Source organism: Dendronephthya gigantea, unplaced genomic scaffold (genome assembly GCF_004324835.1).
Source record: "Dendronephthya gigantea isolate DGI-Jeju-01 unplaced genomic scaffold, DenGig_1.0 000026F, whole genome shotgun sequence".
Taxonomy (NCBI): Eukaryota; Metazoa; Cnidaria; class Anthozoa; order Malacalcyonacea; family Nephtheidae; genus Dendronephthya; species Dendronephthya gigantea.
The window spans coordinates 1962120-1976531 of NW_021163036.1; the positions used below are offsets into that span (position 1 = coordinate 1962120).

Consider the following 14412-nt stretch of genomic DNA (forward strand, 5'->3'; position numbering starts at 1 on the left):
GAGGGCCCATATCAAAATTTGTCTACCAGTGGCAGGGACAGCCATGCAACTATCACCATACAACGTGCAAACTAGAATATGAATTTAGTTCACATAAAGTCTACACTCCGCGGGCTTGATACGCAGAAATGCCAGAAAACGTATGATTGTTGATCTCGCATACTTGGGGATTACCTTTTCATAGAAAATTCCTGAGATTGGTAACTTGGCTAGCGGCAGTAGCGTAACTAGAACGATAATTGGGAGGGTGAATATTCATATATTCAGTTCTGCCCTACGAATTTCTTTTGTAATTGCAATAGCTTCCGAACTGAATATATGAATATTCACCCCCCCAATTATCGTTCTAGTTACGCCCCTAGCGGAGTCATGCTTTTAGGCAGCATTTCTACTCATAGGCAGACCCATGGGTTAATCTAGTTTAAAATGGAATTTTAGATATTTTTCAATTTTTAGCGATCAGGGATAAACACTGATTTTAGAGACGAATATCTCTCTGCATTACTATGGCAAGTGATTCTTCGGTAGATGGGCAGTTGATCTGGTATATATTGGAAGATATTACCCGGTATTTAGGGGACTATCGAAATATTTTAGCTGTTATAGGTATAAATTATATTTTGACATATTATAGTTAAGGCAAGATGACATATAAATTTTTTAAGTAACTTCTTTACTACCAGTAAACCTACATTTAAGGAAAATAGACCACATGTTTTTTACTCCACGATGGTCAAACTATTAGTGGGAAAGACATTGTCACATGATTGTGTGTATTCAGATTAATAGACATATAAAGACTTCAAAGTACCATAAGTGCAACCAGTTTTTTTTGCAAGTCACCAACACTACAAAATTAACTCTTTATATTTAATTGACTTTGTCATTTTAGGCACTGTGTATATCTTGAAAAAGGCAGCTGGATTGGTGTTTGATTTATTCAAAGCATTTCAAACCTATTTTGTGTCAAGGCTGCTCATTGGGTCTAACCTCAGAAAAATATGTGGAGGGAAATGGGCAGGTAAGGTCATTAGGTTGAGGTTGTTGAAATCAATGATTAACCTTCAAATGAAGGTTGATCAGCTCCAGATGCAACAACTAATAGGTAATGATTATAATTCTAATTTGGAAGCAAATAAAATACTACTGTGCAGATTATTACCATCAAAGAGCAAGGCCACTCTGAAGCAATGCTGAGGCTTTGATTTCATTAAATTGACTATTAATCATCTATATCTATAGTTATCACAGGTGCATCTGATGGTATTGGAAAAGCATTTGCCATTGAGGTTAGGTGAAAAATTTGCAACATTGTTTAGTATATGTACATGTAATCTATATATTTTACATCAAATTGCATCAAAGTCATCTAATAAACGTCAAATTTTTTGTTGTAGCTTGCAAAGCATAAGTACAATATTGTTCTGTTAAGTCGTTCATTATCAAAACTCAAAACTGTAGCTCAGGAAATAGGTAGGCCAATAAATGTAACGACTATGGATATTATGTGACTTCTAAGAAAGTTTATCATTCATTTATCCAGAAAGCAAATACGATGTTCAAACCAAAGTTATTTCTGTGGATTTCAGTGAACAGCGTATATATGAAGATATTAAAACACAGATTGATGGACTTGACATAGGAATTCTTGGTAAATATCTTCATTTTAAAAGAATTATCATAGAATTCACCAATTTGAATTTGCATTAGTTTCTGATACTGAAAATGCAATATTATTGATAGGGGTTTTGTAATATGTGGTAATATGTTTGATATAAACTTTCATTAACAACTCATTTTTGCCTGTGTAGTTAACAATGTTGGCACTCATTACGGAATTCCTGGATTTTTTCTGGACCTTTCTGAGAAGGTAAAAAACTGGTTGAAGAATTCACATGAGGGAGTGGGTCATATATTTTGAAACGTATTGATTAGCAGTACTTACATTAATTACTAACCTAATGATTATTTTAGAAATTGCGTGATTTGGTCAGCATCAACATGCTAAGTTTAACAATGGTAAGTAGACTGTAGTGTGAGATACCGTATTATTGCTCCAGTGAAGAGATCATTTAGAACTGAGATGATTCGAAATCTGACTGAACCTTCAAAGAATGGCTTAGAATTTCTGCTACACGTTTGGATAATACATATGCTTTCCTAGTGTGCAGTTCAGTTAGAAAGTGGAATTAATTATCGAACAATGGTAGATACAGTAATGAAGATTCCAACTGGTGATAGTCTGCATGTTTTTATCTTACAGATGACCTACGTGATTCTTCCAGGAATGTGTGAAAGGTAAAGCTTGTATTACGCTGATTTTTAGTATAGATACTAATTTATAGAAACAAATATTCTCGAAAGCGCTAAATATTTCTCACATCTTTGTTAATATTCCTAATTCAGAAAAAGAGGTGCAGTTATCAACTTATCTTCAAGTGCAGCACAGTTACCTAGTCCTCTTATTACAGTCTATGCTGCTACAAAGGTACTATATATTATCATCAATTCCAATGAATCTCAAAGTCTTTTTAGACTGTCTGTTCTTATCAGTTTTCTCTTTATTTTTAGGCCTACGTAGATTACTTCTCTCAAGGATTATCTATTGAATATTCTCAAGACAATATTATCGTCCAGGTGACACATAGTCGTATAGTTTTCCTTGTTCGTAATACGTCAAAAATATTTAATATACTGATTAATTTATATTTCCTAGTCTCTGAAACCTTACTACGTCTCAACTGCAATGACATATAGTGTCTCTCCCAATTTGTTTGTTCCAACGGCGGAGAATTACGTGAAAAGTGCCATAGCTACCTTGCCTTATGCACGACGATCATGCGGGTATTGGCCTCATGGTTTTCAGGTGTGTTTTTTCCTAGTTTATGCCCGTCGCGTTTTGGTTGCGTCAAATAGGTCGTATTGAGATGACACACGTATGAAGCACAACACTTATGTGTACTAATGCTACGTTCATTCAAGTAGTTCGGACACAAACCGCGACAGTTTGTTGTAGAGTACTAGTAGTCTAATATTACCTACACTAGACCACCACTTTTGAGAGATCTTTATCAGGAAACTAGTTGAAACACAAACACTACAATGATAAGCCAGTTGATGACCACGATGAACCAACTGAGTTTTTTTCTTATAGGCATGGTTATTTGGTTTTTGTCCAGAGTGGCTGTGGTTAAGAGGTGCATATTACTGGAATATTCTCTTGATAAGATGGATAAGAAGAAATCGTATCGAATGACATCACACTAACATGAGAATGACGTGGAAATAATGTCACGGTTGAAGAGTAACTTTTCTAGCAAAACTTTTTTATTGAATTGGGGAAGATTTATTACTATGTTGATTCCTGACATCACGATTTCTTGTGAATACATGGCAATTTACAAAAGATGAAACTGGACAGAGAATTTGAGGCTAAAAATATGATTAAAACTAAGGCAGTAAGCTTCAAAAAAGCTTTTGATAAAATTTACTTGCATCAGGCGTCAAGATATCTTGCATCAATGTATCCTTAAATGTTTCATTTTCTGAAATTGAATTGCGCAAAGTAAATGATAATTATGATTATCGAGATGACTACAATCAGGATAAAATCAATATTGAAATAACTCGAAAATTTCTCCCATCGTCATTGAAAACTGGCGGAGAATAACTGACTGCTCTGGTCATTCTATCAGGAGGCAAGAGTGCTTGTTGTTCAGCAAATCGCTGATCCCTAGTCGCCAGTAGTCGGCATCGCTTATGGTTTGAACTAAGGCGGTAATCTGGTTGTCAAAAACAAGAAAATATCTCATCGTTTCATCAACAAAAGATAGTGTTAGAGCACTTTATTTAGATATCAGTATTCTAGGAATATTTCACCTGTCCCGTATTAGAATGTGAAGATTTTCAAGCATTTTCACGACAGTTTTAAAGATTTGCTACCAGGTATGTACCCGTTATCAAACCATTTGGTCAATCTCGAACCTTGAATGACATGTCCATGTGACCTTCATGTGACCTTCATGCGGCCTAACTGTTTTCTGAACGATGGAAACTAGCTGTGGAACAATGCTCGTGACGTCACAGCTTAAGAGACCTTCCGTCTTGTTATGGACGATTGATTTAGAAATAAATGTCAATTGATCGAAATGAAATCGAAAATTTTGCTCTTTATTGTACATTTTTGGGCAATATACCTCTTGAAAGATTTAGGTAAGTCGTATATCTTCTATTTTATGGACGATACAATCACATAGCTCGTTATTATTTTGCACACAAACCCAGAAATCTAAAGGCATGTAGTAGGAATTCGTCTTGCTACTTCTCCGTGTGTGCATAATGAACCTTTAGAACACTTTCGTCTTTATAACGACCGAAATCTGAGGGGTTTTATCGTATGATAGTTTCTTTTAAAGCATTCATACACGTAATATTTATCATCGTTTATATTATTAGTTTAAAAGGAAAGCATATTTGTTGTATTTTGCCGTTTTACAAGGCCAAATTGAAATCATCTTTGTGGGAATATTTTAGCCAGCGTGCTTGGCATTCGTTGATCGAGGAATTTCGTCTCCAATTTTGACAGCAAAATAAATCTGGCATATCGTGTTGATTTAAGTTCAAGAACGTGTTAAACGTTCAGTAAATAGATATTTTTTACACCAGTACATTTTAACGTGTACCACTTCGTAGTTTAAAATGAAAAGAGTGTCCTTACAATGATTGTTTTGAAATTTAAACGTAAAAACACGCCGTATCTCGCGGGCATTTTATTCGGTCTGTATTTTGAAATTCTTATAACATAAACAATAATCTGATCCGCATCGTTCATCATCTAGCATGGAGAGTCTTCAATTGAGTACCATATATTGCTTTGATAAAAATTTAGGACAAAATGATATATGTTTGGCCGGCAATATATGTTTTATTTATACAAATCCACTTAGAATTCTCCGATACTTTGTATTTTGCTATTGTAAAGCAATCTTCAGTTTTTTTCACGTCGATAAAACGGCCACTTTTAGTAATCTTTCATTGCGCTTCGGAGCATTTTCCGGGCGGCTTTGTGAGGCAGTAAAAACTGATAAAGTTTGAACAAGCGTTTATTACTGTTTATTAAAACTGTATGTCAATTTTGACGTCTGCTTTTAACAAGACTGACAATTAAAGGCGGCATTTTATTATGAATCGTTTTATTGGAAGTCTATAATATTGGACGCCTAAAATATTGGAAGTCAAAATGTATGAAAGGTGTGCAAATTGACCACCAAATAGACAACAAAGCATGCTGTAATTTCGTTATATTTATTGTTAATTTCCATGACACTTGAATGCGGAATTGCTCTCTATAGAGACTAGACTTCCTCTAGCAGGTAAAATTGTCAAGTGTTAAGCAAAGTTGAAAGTTACATACTAAAGAGAAGATATTGACAGAAGTAGTTTAAAGGGTAAATTGTCTATGTTAGTAAGAGCAATGTTGGGCACTGCATGTATTCATAAAATGTATGCTATTAGAGTAATATAATGATTTAGACAATGATGCATATCATTGTATTACCTAACCTTGTTATTTCCATCTGTCTGATGAGGGAATATTTTTAAGTTGGAGGTTTTATTGCAAAATACCTCTGACATTTTATAATATGAAATGCATGCTAATGCAATTGCTTGGGGGTGTTTTTGTTTTCCAATGCAAGATACTGTTAGGCTAGTTCTAAGTGATAAACTATCAAATTTAAGGTCATACAAATCATTGTTTTAGGTGAATGTAAAAAGCTAAAATGCAAATGTTCACCGTTATATTGCCCCAAACATGTTAACTTAACCTGCGAGACGGATGGAAATTGTTTCAGCCAGATCAATATAGATGAACACACAAAGGAAATTGAAAAGCACTATGGATGTTTACCAGAAGAACCAAGCGGACCTGTGGCGATATTTCATTGCAAGCGAGGACCAACGCGCAAGCTTGAGGAAACAAATTCTGTTTCGTGCTGTTATGATCGAGATTTTTGCAATGAAGAGTTAAAACCTACCTTACGAACACCACAAACACAACCAAGTAAGTATCAACTCGCATTCCATTTGGGATTTATAAGATTTTTGATAAATTGTTTTCTTCGAAATAAAAATCTAAATCTATGTGTCCTACTTATGACATATTGTGAAGGTGGATTAGATATGCACACTGCTTCTAAAAAAATATATAAAATACTGATATTTTGACATTTTTAGGACAATTTATGCTACTACACTTGGTAAAATAGTGTCTGTATATACCCTGAACAAATATGCGCCTATATATCGCTGAGATTAGACTTGATCCACCACAAATATATTTAATATTATTTTTCATGTTCTATGCAGTGTCTAACAGAAAAACACTGATGATGTGGGCTTCTTATCAGAATACTTTTATCATATTTCATTCTCATAATCCAACTAATACTACTTAGTTTAATTTATGATTAAGCAATGATCTTTTGTGCATTTCAAGGTCCTGCACGAGTCACAAAAACAAACAAAGTTATCATTGCTTTGATCATTTCTCTTTCCATTTGTTTTGTCATCTTCATTGCTACGGTTATCTGGTGTTGTTGCAGGTATGTCTCTGGCCTCAGGATTTTGAAAAGTGTGATGTGTCCTTTTGAAATGTGCTTTTGAAATATGCTTTTGAAAATCCACCTGAAATATTCTTTCATCATGTGTTTTTTCAGAAAAGAAAATTATGAGACATATCGTCAGATTAACATCAAAGGAAGACACATTGTGTCAAACCAGCAAACAATTCATCAGCTGTTTGAAGAGACTGGCGGTAGTGATTTTGGTCTGCCAAAACTGGTAAGCAGTGTTTTTCAAAACCTTTTGGTTTGTGTCTGAACTACCTGAGAAAGATATCTCAAACGTGGTGGTCCAGTGTAGGTAGTATTCTACAATAAGTTGTCATGGTTTGTGTCTGAACTAACTGAAAAGATATAGCTTAATACAGTCAGTAGTAATTTTCCAAGTTTGAGATATTTTCTGAGCTAGGCAGATATTGAAGAAGAACATGTACACTGGGAAGTACAAATGTTCTTTGTCATCAATTTGTTTATCTTTTCTGTGAAAAATTTTAGATTCAACGCACAATTGCAAGACAAGTTCAGTTAACGAAGCTAATTCATACAGGTCAATTCAGCCGTGTTTACGAAGCCCTATGGCGTAACGACAAGGTTGCTGTGCGCTTGTATCCCTCCCGTGACGAGGCTGTATGGCTTAAAGAATGTGAATTCTACGATAACATGAGACGACATGATAATATCCTTGCTTTCATTGCATCGGATCGTCTCGGAGCACCTTCGGCAACCGAACTGTACTTAATCACAGAGTATTGCCCTCACGGATCCCTGTATGACTATCTTCGCTCCCAGCATAGTCTGACAAAGAAAGATATGTTACGATTATCAAGTTCCATCGCTTCTGGTCTGGCCTATCTCCACAACCCCATAACAGGAACATACAGAAAATGCGAGATCGCCCATCGTAATTTAACATCAAAAGGAATATTTGTCAAAAAGGGCGGGGTTTGCGCCATAGGGCATTTCGCCCTGGCCTTAAAATCCGCCTCCGAATTCACCGAAAAAGAAGCAGAGAAGAATCCGAAGCAACCGGTGAAAAGATACCTTGCACCGGAGTTATTGGATCGGAGTTTGGTTCCTGGGAATTGTGCTCATATCGCTTTGGTTAAAGCAGATGTTTATTCTCTCGGTTTAGTTTTATGGGAAATCGCGTTCAGAACGCAATCTGAGGGTAGGTTAAGATGAATAAATCATATGAGCTGGTTGAATGATTGTACGAATTAGAGAGAATTAGAAGAGGGTGATCCAGTAAAAGATATGCTAGTTTGAGTCTCTCTCTGTGCATGATTACACTAGATAAGTAAGAGATGATTGGAGTTAGTTTAGTTTAGGTTTCCTCCTGTAGTAACACTGGATCAATAAGAGATGATCCTTAATGGACCTCTAGGAAGAACAGTATAGAATTGATAGAGCTATCCAGTGTAAATAAAGTTAGTTTAGTTCAGGTTTTCTTCCGTGGGTAACACTGAATCATTCAGAGATGATCCTAACTCGTCAGTTTGGACTTGATTGATTTATATATATATGTTCTTTATTTCAAAAGGTATTCAAGAACCAAGTCAACTGCCGTATCAAGATATGGTGAGCCTTAACCCAAGTTTGGAAGAGATGCGTAAAGTTGTTTGTGTGGATAGAAAACGACCGCCGATTTTAAATCGATGGTACCGAGACGAAGTAAGGTTTTAGAGATATGCTGAAGATTGGATCACAGTTATGTAGCTTGCATTTACGGGAAACTTTATCTCTTCCACCTGGTCTTATAATCCTTTTATTTCAGGTGATGAGAAGAACAAGTCGTGTGATTGAAGAGTGTTGGCATCACAGTCCTGATGCAAGGCTCACAGCGTTACGGGTGCAGAAAACATTGACGAAATTAGATGAATTATTAACAGATGAGATTGAAATACAGGTACCAAACTACATCAAGACAGCACCATTTTATTGTTGAAACCTACTGTCCTATCATTTTGCTCTTATGAACTGCTTTTAACAAGCGAGGATCAACACACACCCCGAGATTGCTTTCAACTTCTTCACATCACTTTACATTTGACGTTTTTACTCTGAAAAATACCCCATGGCCTGGCTAGATGTAGTAGCACTCGGAGTTCAGCTGCCGTGGGTGATGATCAATTCTGGGTACACGTGTTTTTGTGATTAATTTCCTTTCATCTTTTTCCATGCATTCAGGTTGTCTAGACTCTCTTATGAAATCTCAGTGTGTACTCTGCTAACTCTGGCCACCAAAGTGTGCAATGGATATGAAAGACACGTTTCACCTTAGTTGTGTTGTAGAAGATGACATTATAAATGCTATGTGGGGTGTCAAAACTACGGTTAAGAAAGCACTAAGTTATATACTACCCCCTTAGCCAACATTTTCCCGATGAGTTGGACAGGCGAGATCCTGAAAACTTGATAGTTTTTATTCGTTCAAGTGTTTCGTTTTAAATTGTGTGAGAGAGAACTCAGAACTTAGTATAGTTGCTCGGTTCCAATTTTAATATTTGCAAAGCACTTTATCTCATATCTGCACATATCTCATGTAAAATACTCTTAACATTGCAAGATTCTCATACCCAGTGTCTTCTTTCGCTCGTGCAAGGGCGCGCGACCCTGGATTCGAGAATGGCATTAGACTAGCAAATTATATATCTTATCATATAAACATATTTTTATATATATTGTGTAATAGTGTATTTACCTAACACTGTGAATGTTTATCAATTGATATTGTTGTTTAATAATCATGATATATCAACTGTTGATGCCTGTTCCCGTTGATTTCACCCTTTTTGTAGCCTGCTGGCAGAAACTCACTTAGATCGGGTTAGGGGGGGAGAGCTGGAAGACCTGGATCCTCGTTCCCAGGGCATTTCCCTCGGTTTTTCTGGTGGTTGGTGATGGGTTTGATCGATATTGATCCAGTTGGCTACCTGTAATAAGATCAGTTACCGGAATTACGTCATGGGAAGCCACCTTCGTGAGTTGCAAACTTCACAATTATATGTTTATAGTCATCAATCTTTACGGAAATTTTTGACTTTTTTGGATCGAAATATCTGCTTTTGAGATATTGAACAATCAGACGGATATACTTAATAATGGATAAAAGTCATCGTGATATTCTGAAAGCGAAAAGAATGGATTTAGCTAGAGATCTTGACGTGAATACGGCTGTGTCATATTTGTACTCCCAAAGCATTTTCACAGAAAATGATAAAGATGAGATCCTGGCCTTAAAAACACCGCAGGAAAGAAGCGAAAAGTTGTTAGATATATTGCCGAAGAGAGGGCCCGAAGCATTTGATGTATTCGTAAAGTTTTTGGACGAAAGGCAACCATTTTTGAGCAAACTTTTAAAGCCCAATACCAGCATGGAAGGTTAGCTTGTTTTAATATATTTATTGGATAATGCTTTTATATTTAGTTTATTTATTAAATATACTAAATTTCCTTGGTGCTAAAGCTCAGTTTTCTCATGGTATAATTTACAACGTGCATCATCGTGCGAGTTTCACTATAGCTCTTATAAAAGCTTTCATAAACGAAATGGATATGTTTGCATTTCCTTATCAAAATCATTTTTTATTTTTTAAGTTAGGAATTACGTCATGAAATTATAATCAATCTATAAATCCCGACACAAATTTCAAGTATTATTATTTTGTAAAAGCAGTGCTATTAATATATAACCACGCATGTTATTTTTGCATAAGTTGTGAATTGGCTGCTGTGAAGATTATGTTTAAAAAATTGATAAAATACCTGACCTCATGTTGTGCAGTTTTTAAAAAACCTTTGGTGAATTAGAATTTGAGAATAACATCCTAACAATTATATGGCTTGTTAAAATGAGTTTCAATATTTTTTAATTCACATTTGGATTTGTGGTAAGATTAGGTTAGTATCATAGTTTGGAGGTGAAGGTTGCCTGAGGGTAAGGGTTGGAGGGCATCACATGGTTTACAAATGTGTTGCAATAATTCTGCAATGTTTGCAATTGTCACAAGTTTGTAATATTACAGTCATTTTCAGCAAACATTTTACATAATTATTGGAAACGTTCAGAAAAGTTCAAAAGCACATGATAGATTAACATTTTACTAAGTAAACAACACATGTGATTGTATACTTTTGAATTGTAGACTAATAGGAAGCTTTGCTGATGAAACTCATTATAATTTAATTATTAATTTTCAAACTTCCTATGAAATGATAAATGAAATTTATTTACAGATGCAAGTTAGATCATTTATGATGATTGCAATTTCATGAGAAAAAGATAGCACATTAGTTAATTCCATAAGTTTTATATATGTCAAACTTGTAGGATTCATGCCTAGTTAATCTCTTACAATCAAACCTACACTAAAGCCATCTTGTTTTTAGAAAGAGTTTAAATTTGCAATTAAATTAGTGGGTTACCCAATCCAACTGTCATCTTTGGGAAGAGGGTAAACTGTACCTTTAAAGTTACCATAGGGGTTGTGTTATGATTATTAATGTTAGTGTTATGACTATTGTATATGATTACTGCTAATTATCAAGTTACAAAATTAAAAATGAAAACTCCTATTTAGAAAGTAAACAGCCTGTTGACAATATGGACTCACCACCAGCATTTGATAAGAAACCGTCTATGGAGTCTGAAGGTGACTTGAAGCCCCAGGAAACTACGGACGCCACACCAGCTGAGAGTAAGGAGGATGGTTTTAGTTCACAAGATACAAAAGAAGCCAAAGAAGAAGGTCTGTGTAATTTAAGTTTTACTGAGTCATTTGGATCGACACAAAAAAGTGTCTAAAACTGTAGTTTTAGCTTGATTGACTTGACCTCAGTAGGAATCAAACCCCCAACCTTTGTTTTGCTAGTCTAGTTCTCTTCCAATTCAGCTACTAGGGCAAGTTTCCATTATTCTTGTAGTTTTGAAATTACAATCTGTGTGACTCTGTATTTTTTGTTAGGTAATGCAGATCAAGGTGATGGTAGTCGTAGCTCTCGTCTTTTTTTAAAATCATCAACCTACAAAGATGGTGTCAACTCTGACTTCATGTACCCTATGGAACATCGACCACGTGGTCAAGCTTTTATCATTAACAACAAAAGCTTTTTACCTGCCTCTGGAATGCAAAAATACCCTCGTAATGGCACAGATGTGGATGCCGAAGCCTTGTACAAGCTGTTTCGTGCGTTAGAGTTTGAAACAAAAGTGTACAAAGATCAGTCCTCTAAAGAAATTATGAATATATTTGATCATTATGCATCAATGGACCAATCTTCTTATGACTGTATCATCTGTGCGATTTTGACGCATGGGGAGGAAGGTTTAATATACAGTACTGATGGAAAGATTATGCTGAAGGAGTTAACAACAAAGTTTCGAACCAAAAATCTTCATGGCAAACCTAAACTGTTCTTCTTTCAGGCTTGCCAAGGTGAGTAACTATGGATTGTGTCTTCATGATTGTTGAGAGGATGGATTCAGTCTGATTTGTAAGAGGGGTGGTGGTGGGGGGGGGCACTAGCATGGAGTAGGTGTCTGTTCCTCTATGTCAAGTTTTGTCTTTTGTAATTTCAGCCATGTCTAAACACTTAGATATCTGAAGACTTAGACTTTTGTGGTTGATAATAATTGTACACCCTCCTCCTGCATCCCCTCCTCCTGTATCCCCTCCTCCTGTATCCCCTCCTCCTGTATCCTTTTCTCCTACACTCCCCCACCTTCTGCATCCCCCCTCCTCCTGCATCCCCCTCCTACACTCCTGCATCGCCCCTCCTTCTACACTCCCCTCCTACACTCCTGCCCCCTCCTCCTCGTACACTCCCCCTCCTCCTCGTACACTCCCCCTTCCTACATCCCCCTCCTCCTGCACCCCCAGTAAATTCATCTCAGGTTTAGAGGCAAACTGTCAGCTTCCTGATGAAACACTGTCATACTTGTATATCTGTATTCTTAACAGGTTTTGAATATATGGAGGGTGTGGAAGAAACAGATGGCCCTTCTCGTGATGAAGAAATGGATGAGATTGATGCACCTGGTAACAACAAAATCACTCTTCCTGTCGAAGCTGATTTCTTGTATGCCTACTCAACCGTCCCTGGCTATTATTCCTGGCGTAATTCTGTGCGAGGCTCGTGGTTTGTGCAGGCAATTGTGTCCGTATTCCGTGAGCATGCGCAGACGATGGACGTGTTGCGAATGATGACCCGTGTGAATGCTGAAGTCGCCAAACAAAAGTCAAACACAAATGACTATTTCTCTGATAACAAGAAGCAGATACCATCCATAATTTCACAGCTACGAAAAGAATTGTACTTCTTTCCAGAAAACGTCTTGGAGGGTCAGCCGTAAATCTTTACTTTGGTTTGTTGTATAGACTTTTGTCTGCATGTTTTAGCCAAAAGTTCACTCGTGTTTTTATTCTTCTCAATAAACAGATATCTCGGAATTAGTCTTCTTCTTGACAACCGAGAAAATCACGAACCAAAGATCCTTATTTGAACGAAGGTTGATTCCACAGGTGAGACCTTTCAACTCAATCCTGAATGTTTGTGTTTTTCTTACAGATATCGGCGATAGAACGGACGCGAGCAAAGCAGGAGACGGCACACGCAAACACGAGAAAAAGTGTTTGGTTTCATGAAAGAAAACCTGATCAATTTTAGATAAATTGCAAATGAATCTTGCTGCTGAGAGAAGCATGAATGTTTCAAGCAGTGCACATTGGAAATAACTTCAGCAGGTGGTGGTCAACTCTAGAAATATTTTTAGAATTTTTTATGTTGTAAAATCTCGTGAAAATACCCCAAATAACCCTTGCTGAAATGCGAGCAACTCTTGATAAAAGTTATCACATGTCTTCAAACTTATTCCAATAGTTTTTTCCTCCAAGATTGTTTCTCCCCTTTACTGATATGCTTTCATATTGATTGACATTATTTCTGAAGTTGACCACTACTGGAAGCAGCAACATGCACCACACACATATATCTCTGGTAGACAAAGTTTGGAACAGTAAACTTGTGGTAATCAAATGCATAAACAATGCGTCCACAATGCTAACACGACTTCACAAGAACGAAATTTTTGTAGACTGATTCAGAAGTGATTAATAATAAATAGTTTTTGCCATCTTTTACATCTCTGAATGAATCTCGTATACGCAGGGCCATCCGGGTTTTGTTTCTTTTAAAGCGTCCATAGACGTAATATTTATCATCGTTTATATTATTAGTTTAAAAGGAAAGCATATTTGTGGTATTTTGCCGTTTTACAAGGCCAAATTGAAATCATCTTTGTGGGAATATTTTAGCCAGCGTGCTTGGCATTCGTTGATCGAGGAATTTCGTCTCCAATTTTGACAGCAAAATAAATCTGGCATATCGTGTTGATTTAGGTTCAAGAACGTGTTAAACGTTCAGTAAATAGATATTTTTTACACCAGTACATTTTAACGTGTACCACTTCGTAGTTTAAAATGAAAATAGTGTCCTTACAATGATTGTTTTGAAATTTAAACGTAAAAACATGCCGTATCTCGCGGGCATTTTATTCGGTCTGTATTTTGAAATTCTTATAACATAAACAATAATCTGATCCTCATCGTTCATCATCTAGCATGGAGAGTCTTCAATTGCATTGGGTACTATATATTGCTTTGATTTTTGCAATGAAGATTTAAAATCTACCTTACGAACACCACAAACACAACCAAGTAAGTATCAACATTTTTCGCGCGCTTAAAGTATGGAAGTTATCATTCCAGATATATATATATATATATATATATAT

The 14412-nt window shown here is 36.1% G+C and overlaps 3 protein-coding genes across 4 annotated transcripts; all 3 read left to right on the top strand.

Annotated features, from left to right (window-relative positions):
- Positions 1-416: 416 nt before the first annotated feature.
- On the top strand, positions 417-3511 carry LOC114523053 (very-long-chain 3-oxoacyl-CoA reductase-like). Its single transcript, XM_028543866.1, has 12 exons — positions 417-606; positions 893-1021; positions 1243-1289; positions 1398-1473; positions 1544-1651; positions 1812-1870; positions 1975-2019; positions 2264-2298; positions 2407-2488; positions 2572-2637; positions 2717-2866; positions 3155-3511. The coding sequence occupies exons 1-12, from the start codon at positions 507-509 to the stop codon at positions 3254-3256; spliced, it is 999 nt and encodes a 332-aa protein (XP_028399667.1). The 5' UTR covers positions 417-506; the 3' UTR covers positions 3257-3511.
- Positions 3512-4102: 591 nt separating this feature from the next.
- LOC114523050 (bone morphogenetic protein receptor type-1B-like) lies at positions 4103-9385 on the top strand. Its single transcript, XM_028543863.1, has 8 exons — positions 4103-4212; positions 5762-6061; positions 6497-6602; positions 6717-6840; positions 7116-7788; positions 8161-8291; positions 8395-8526; positions 8808-9385. Exons 1-8 carry the CDS (start codon positions 4149-4151, stop codon positions 8814-8816), a joined length of 1539 nt encoding a protein of 512 aa, XP_028399664.1. The 5' UTR covers positions 4103-4148; the 3' UTR covers positions 8817-9385.
- Positions 9386-9599: 214 nt separating this feature from the next.
- On the top strand, positions 9600-13748 carry LOC114523052 (caspase-3-like). Of its 2 annotated transcripts, none has more exons than XM_028543865.1 (5): positions 9600-10001; positions 11201-11368; positions 11585-12055; positions 12581-12984; positions 13188-13748. In XM_028543865.1, the coding sequence occupies exons 1-4, from the start codon at positions 9722-9724 to the stop codon at positions 12970-12972; spliced, it is 1311 nt and encodes a 436-aa protein (XP_028399666.1). In that variant the 5' UTR covers positions 9600-9721; the 3' UTR covers positions 12973-12984; positions 13188-13748. The 2 variants fall into 2 exon arrangements, with proteins under 2 accessions (XP_028399666.1, XP_028399665.1); XM_028543864.1 differs by having other exon boundaries at positions 12581-12961.
- The last annotated feature ends 664 nt before the right edge of the window (positions 13749-14412 follow it).

Bases quoted from the DNA above. Each gene is read 5' to 3' on its own strand.
- LOC114523053 (XM_028543866.1), top strand. From the start codon at position 507: ATGGCAAGTGATTCTTCGGTAGATGGGCAGTTGATCTGGTATATATTG. The intron at 607-892 runs GTATAAATTATA...TTGTCATTTTAG, and splicing joins AAATATTTTAGCTGTTATAG to GCACTGTGTATATCTTGAAA. The intron at 2,489-2,571 runs GTACTATATATT...CTTTATTTTTAG, and splicing joins CAGTCTATGCTGCTACAAAG to GCCTACGTAGATTACTTCTC.
- LOC114523050 (XM_028543863.1), top strand. From the start codon at position 4,149: ATGAAATCGAAAATTTTGCTCTTTATTGTACATTTTTGGGCAATATAC. The intron at 6,062-6,496 runs GTAAGTATCAAC...GTGCATTTCAAG, and splicing joins AACACCACAAACACAACCAA to GTCCTGCACGAGTCACAAAA. The intron at 7,789-8,160 runs GTAGGTTAAGAT...TTATTTCAAAAG, and splicing joins GTTCAGAACGCAATCTGAGG to GTATTCAAGAACCAAGTCAA.
- LOC114523052 (XM_028543864.1), top strand. From the start codon at position 9,722: ATGGATAAAAGTCATCGTGATATTCTGAAAGCGAAAAGAATGGATTTA. The intron at 11,369-11,584 runs GTCTGTGTAATT...ATTTTTTGTTAG, and splicing joins AAAAGAAGCCAAAGAAGAAG to GTAATGCAGATCAAGGTGAT. The intron at 12,056-12,580 runs GTGAGTAACTAT...TATTCTTAACAG, and splicing joins CTTCTTTCAGGCTTGCCAAG to GTTTTGAATATATGGAGGGT.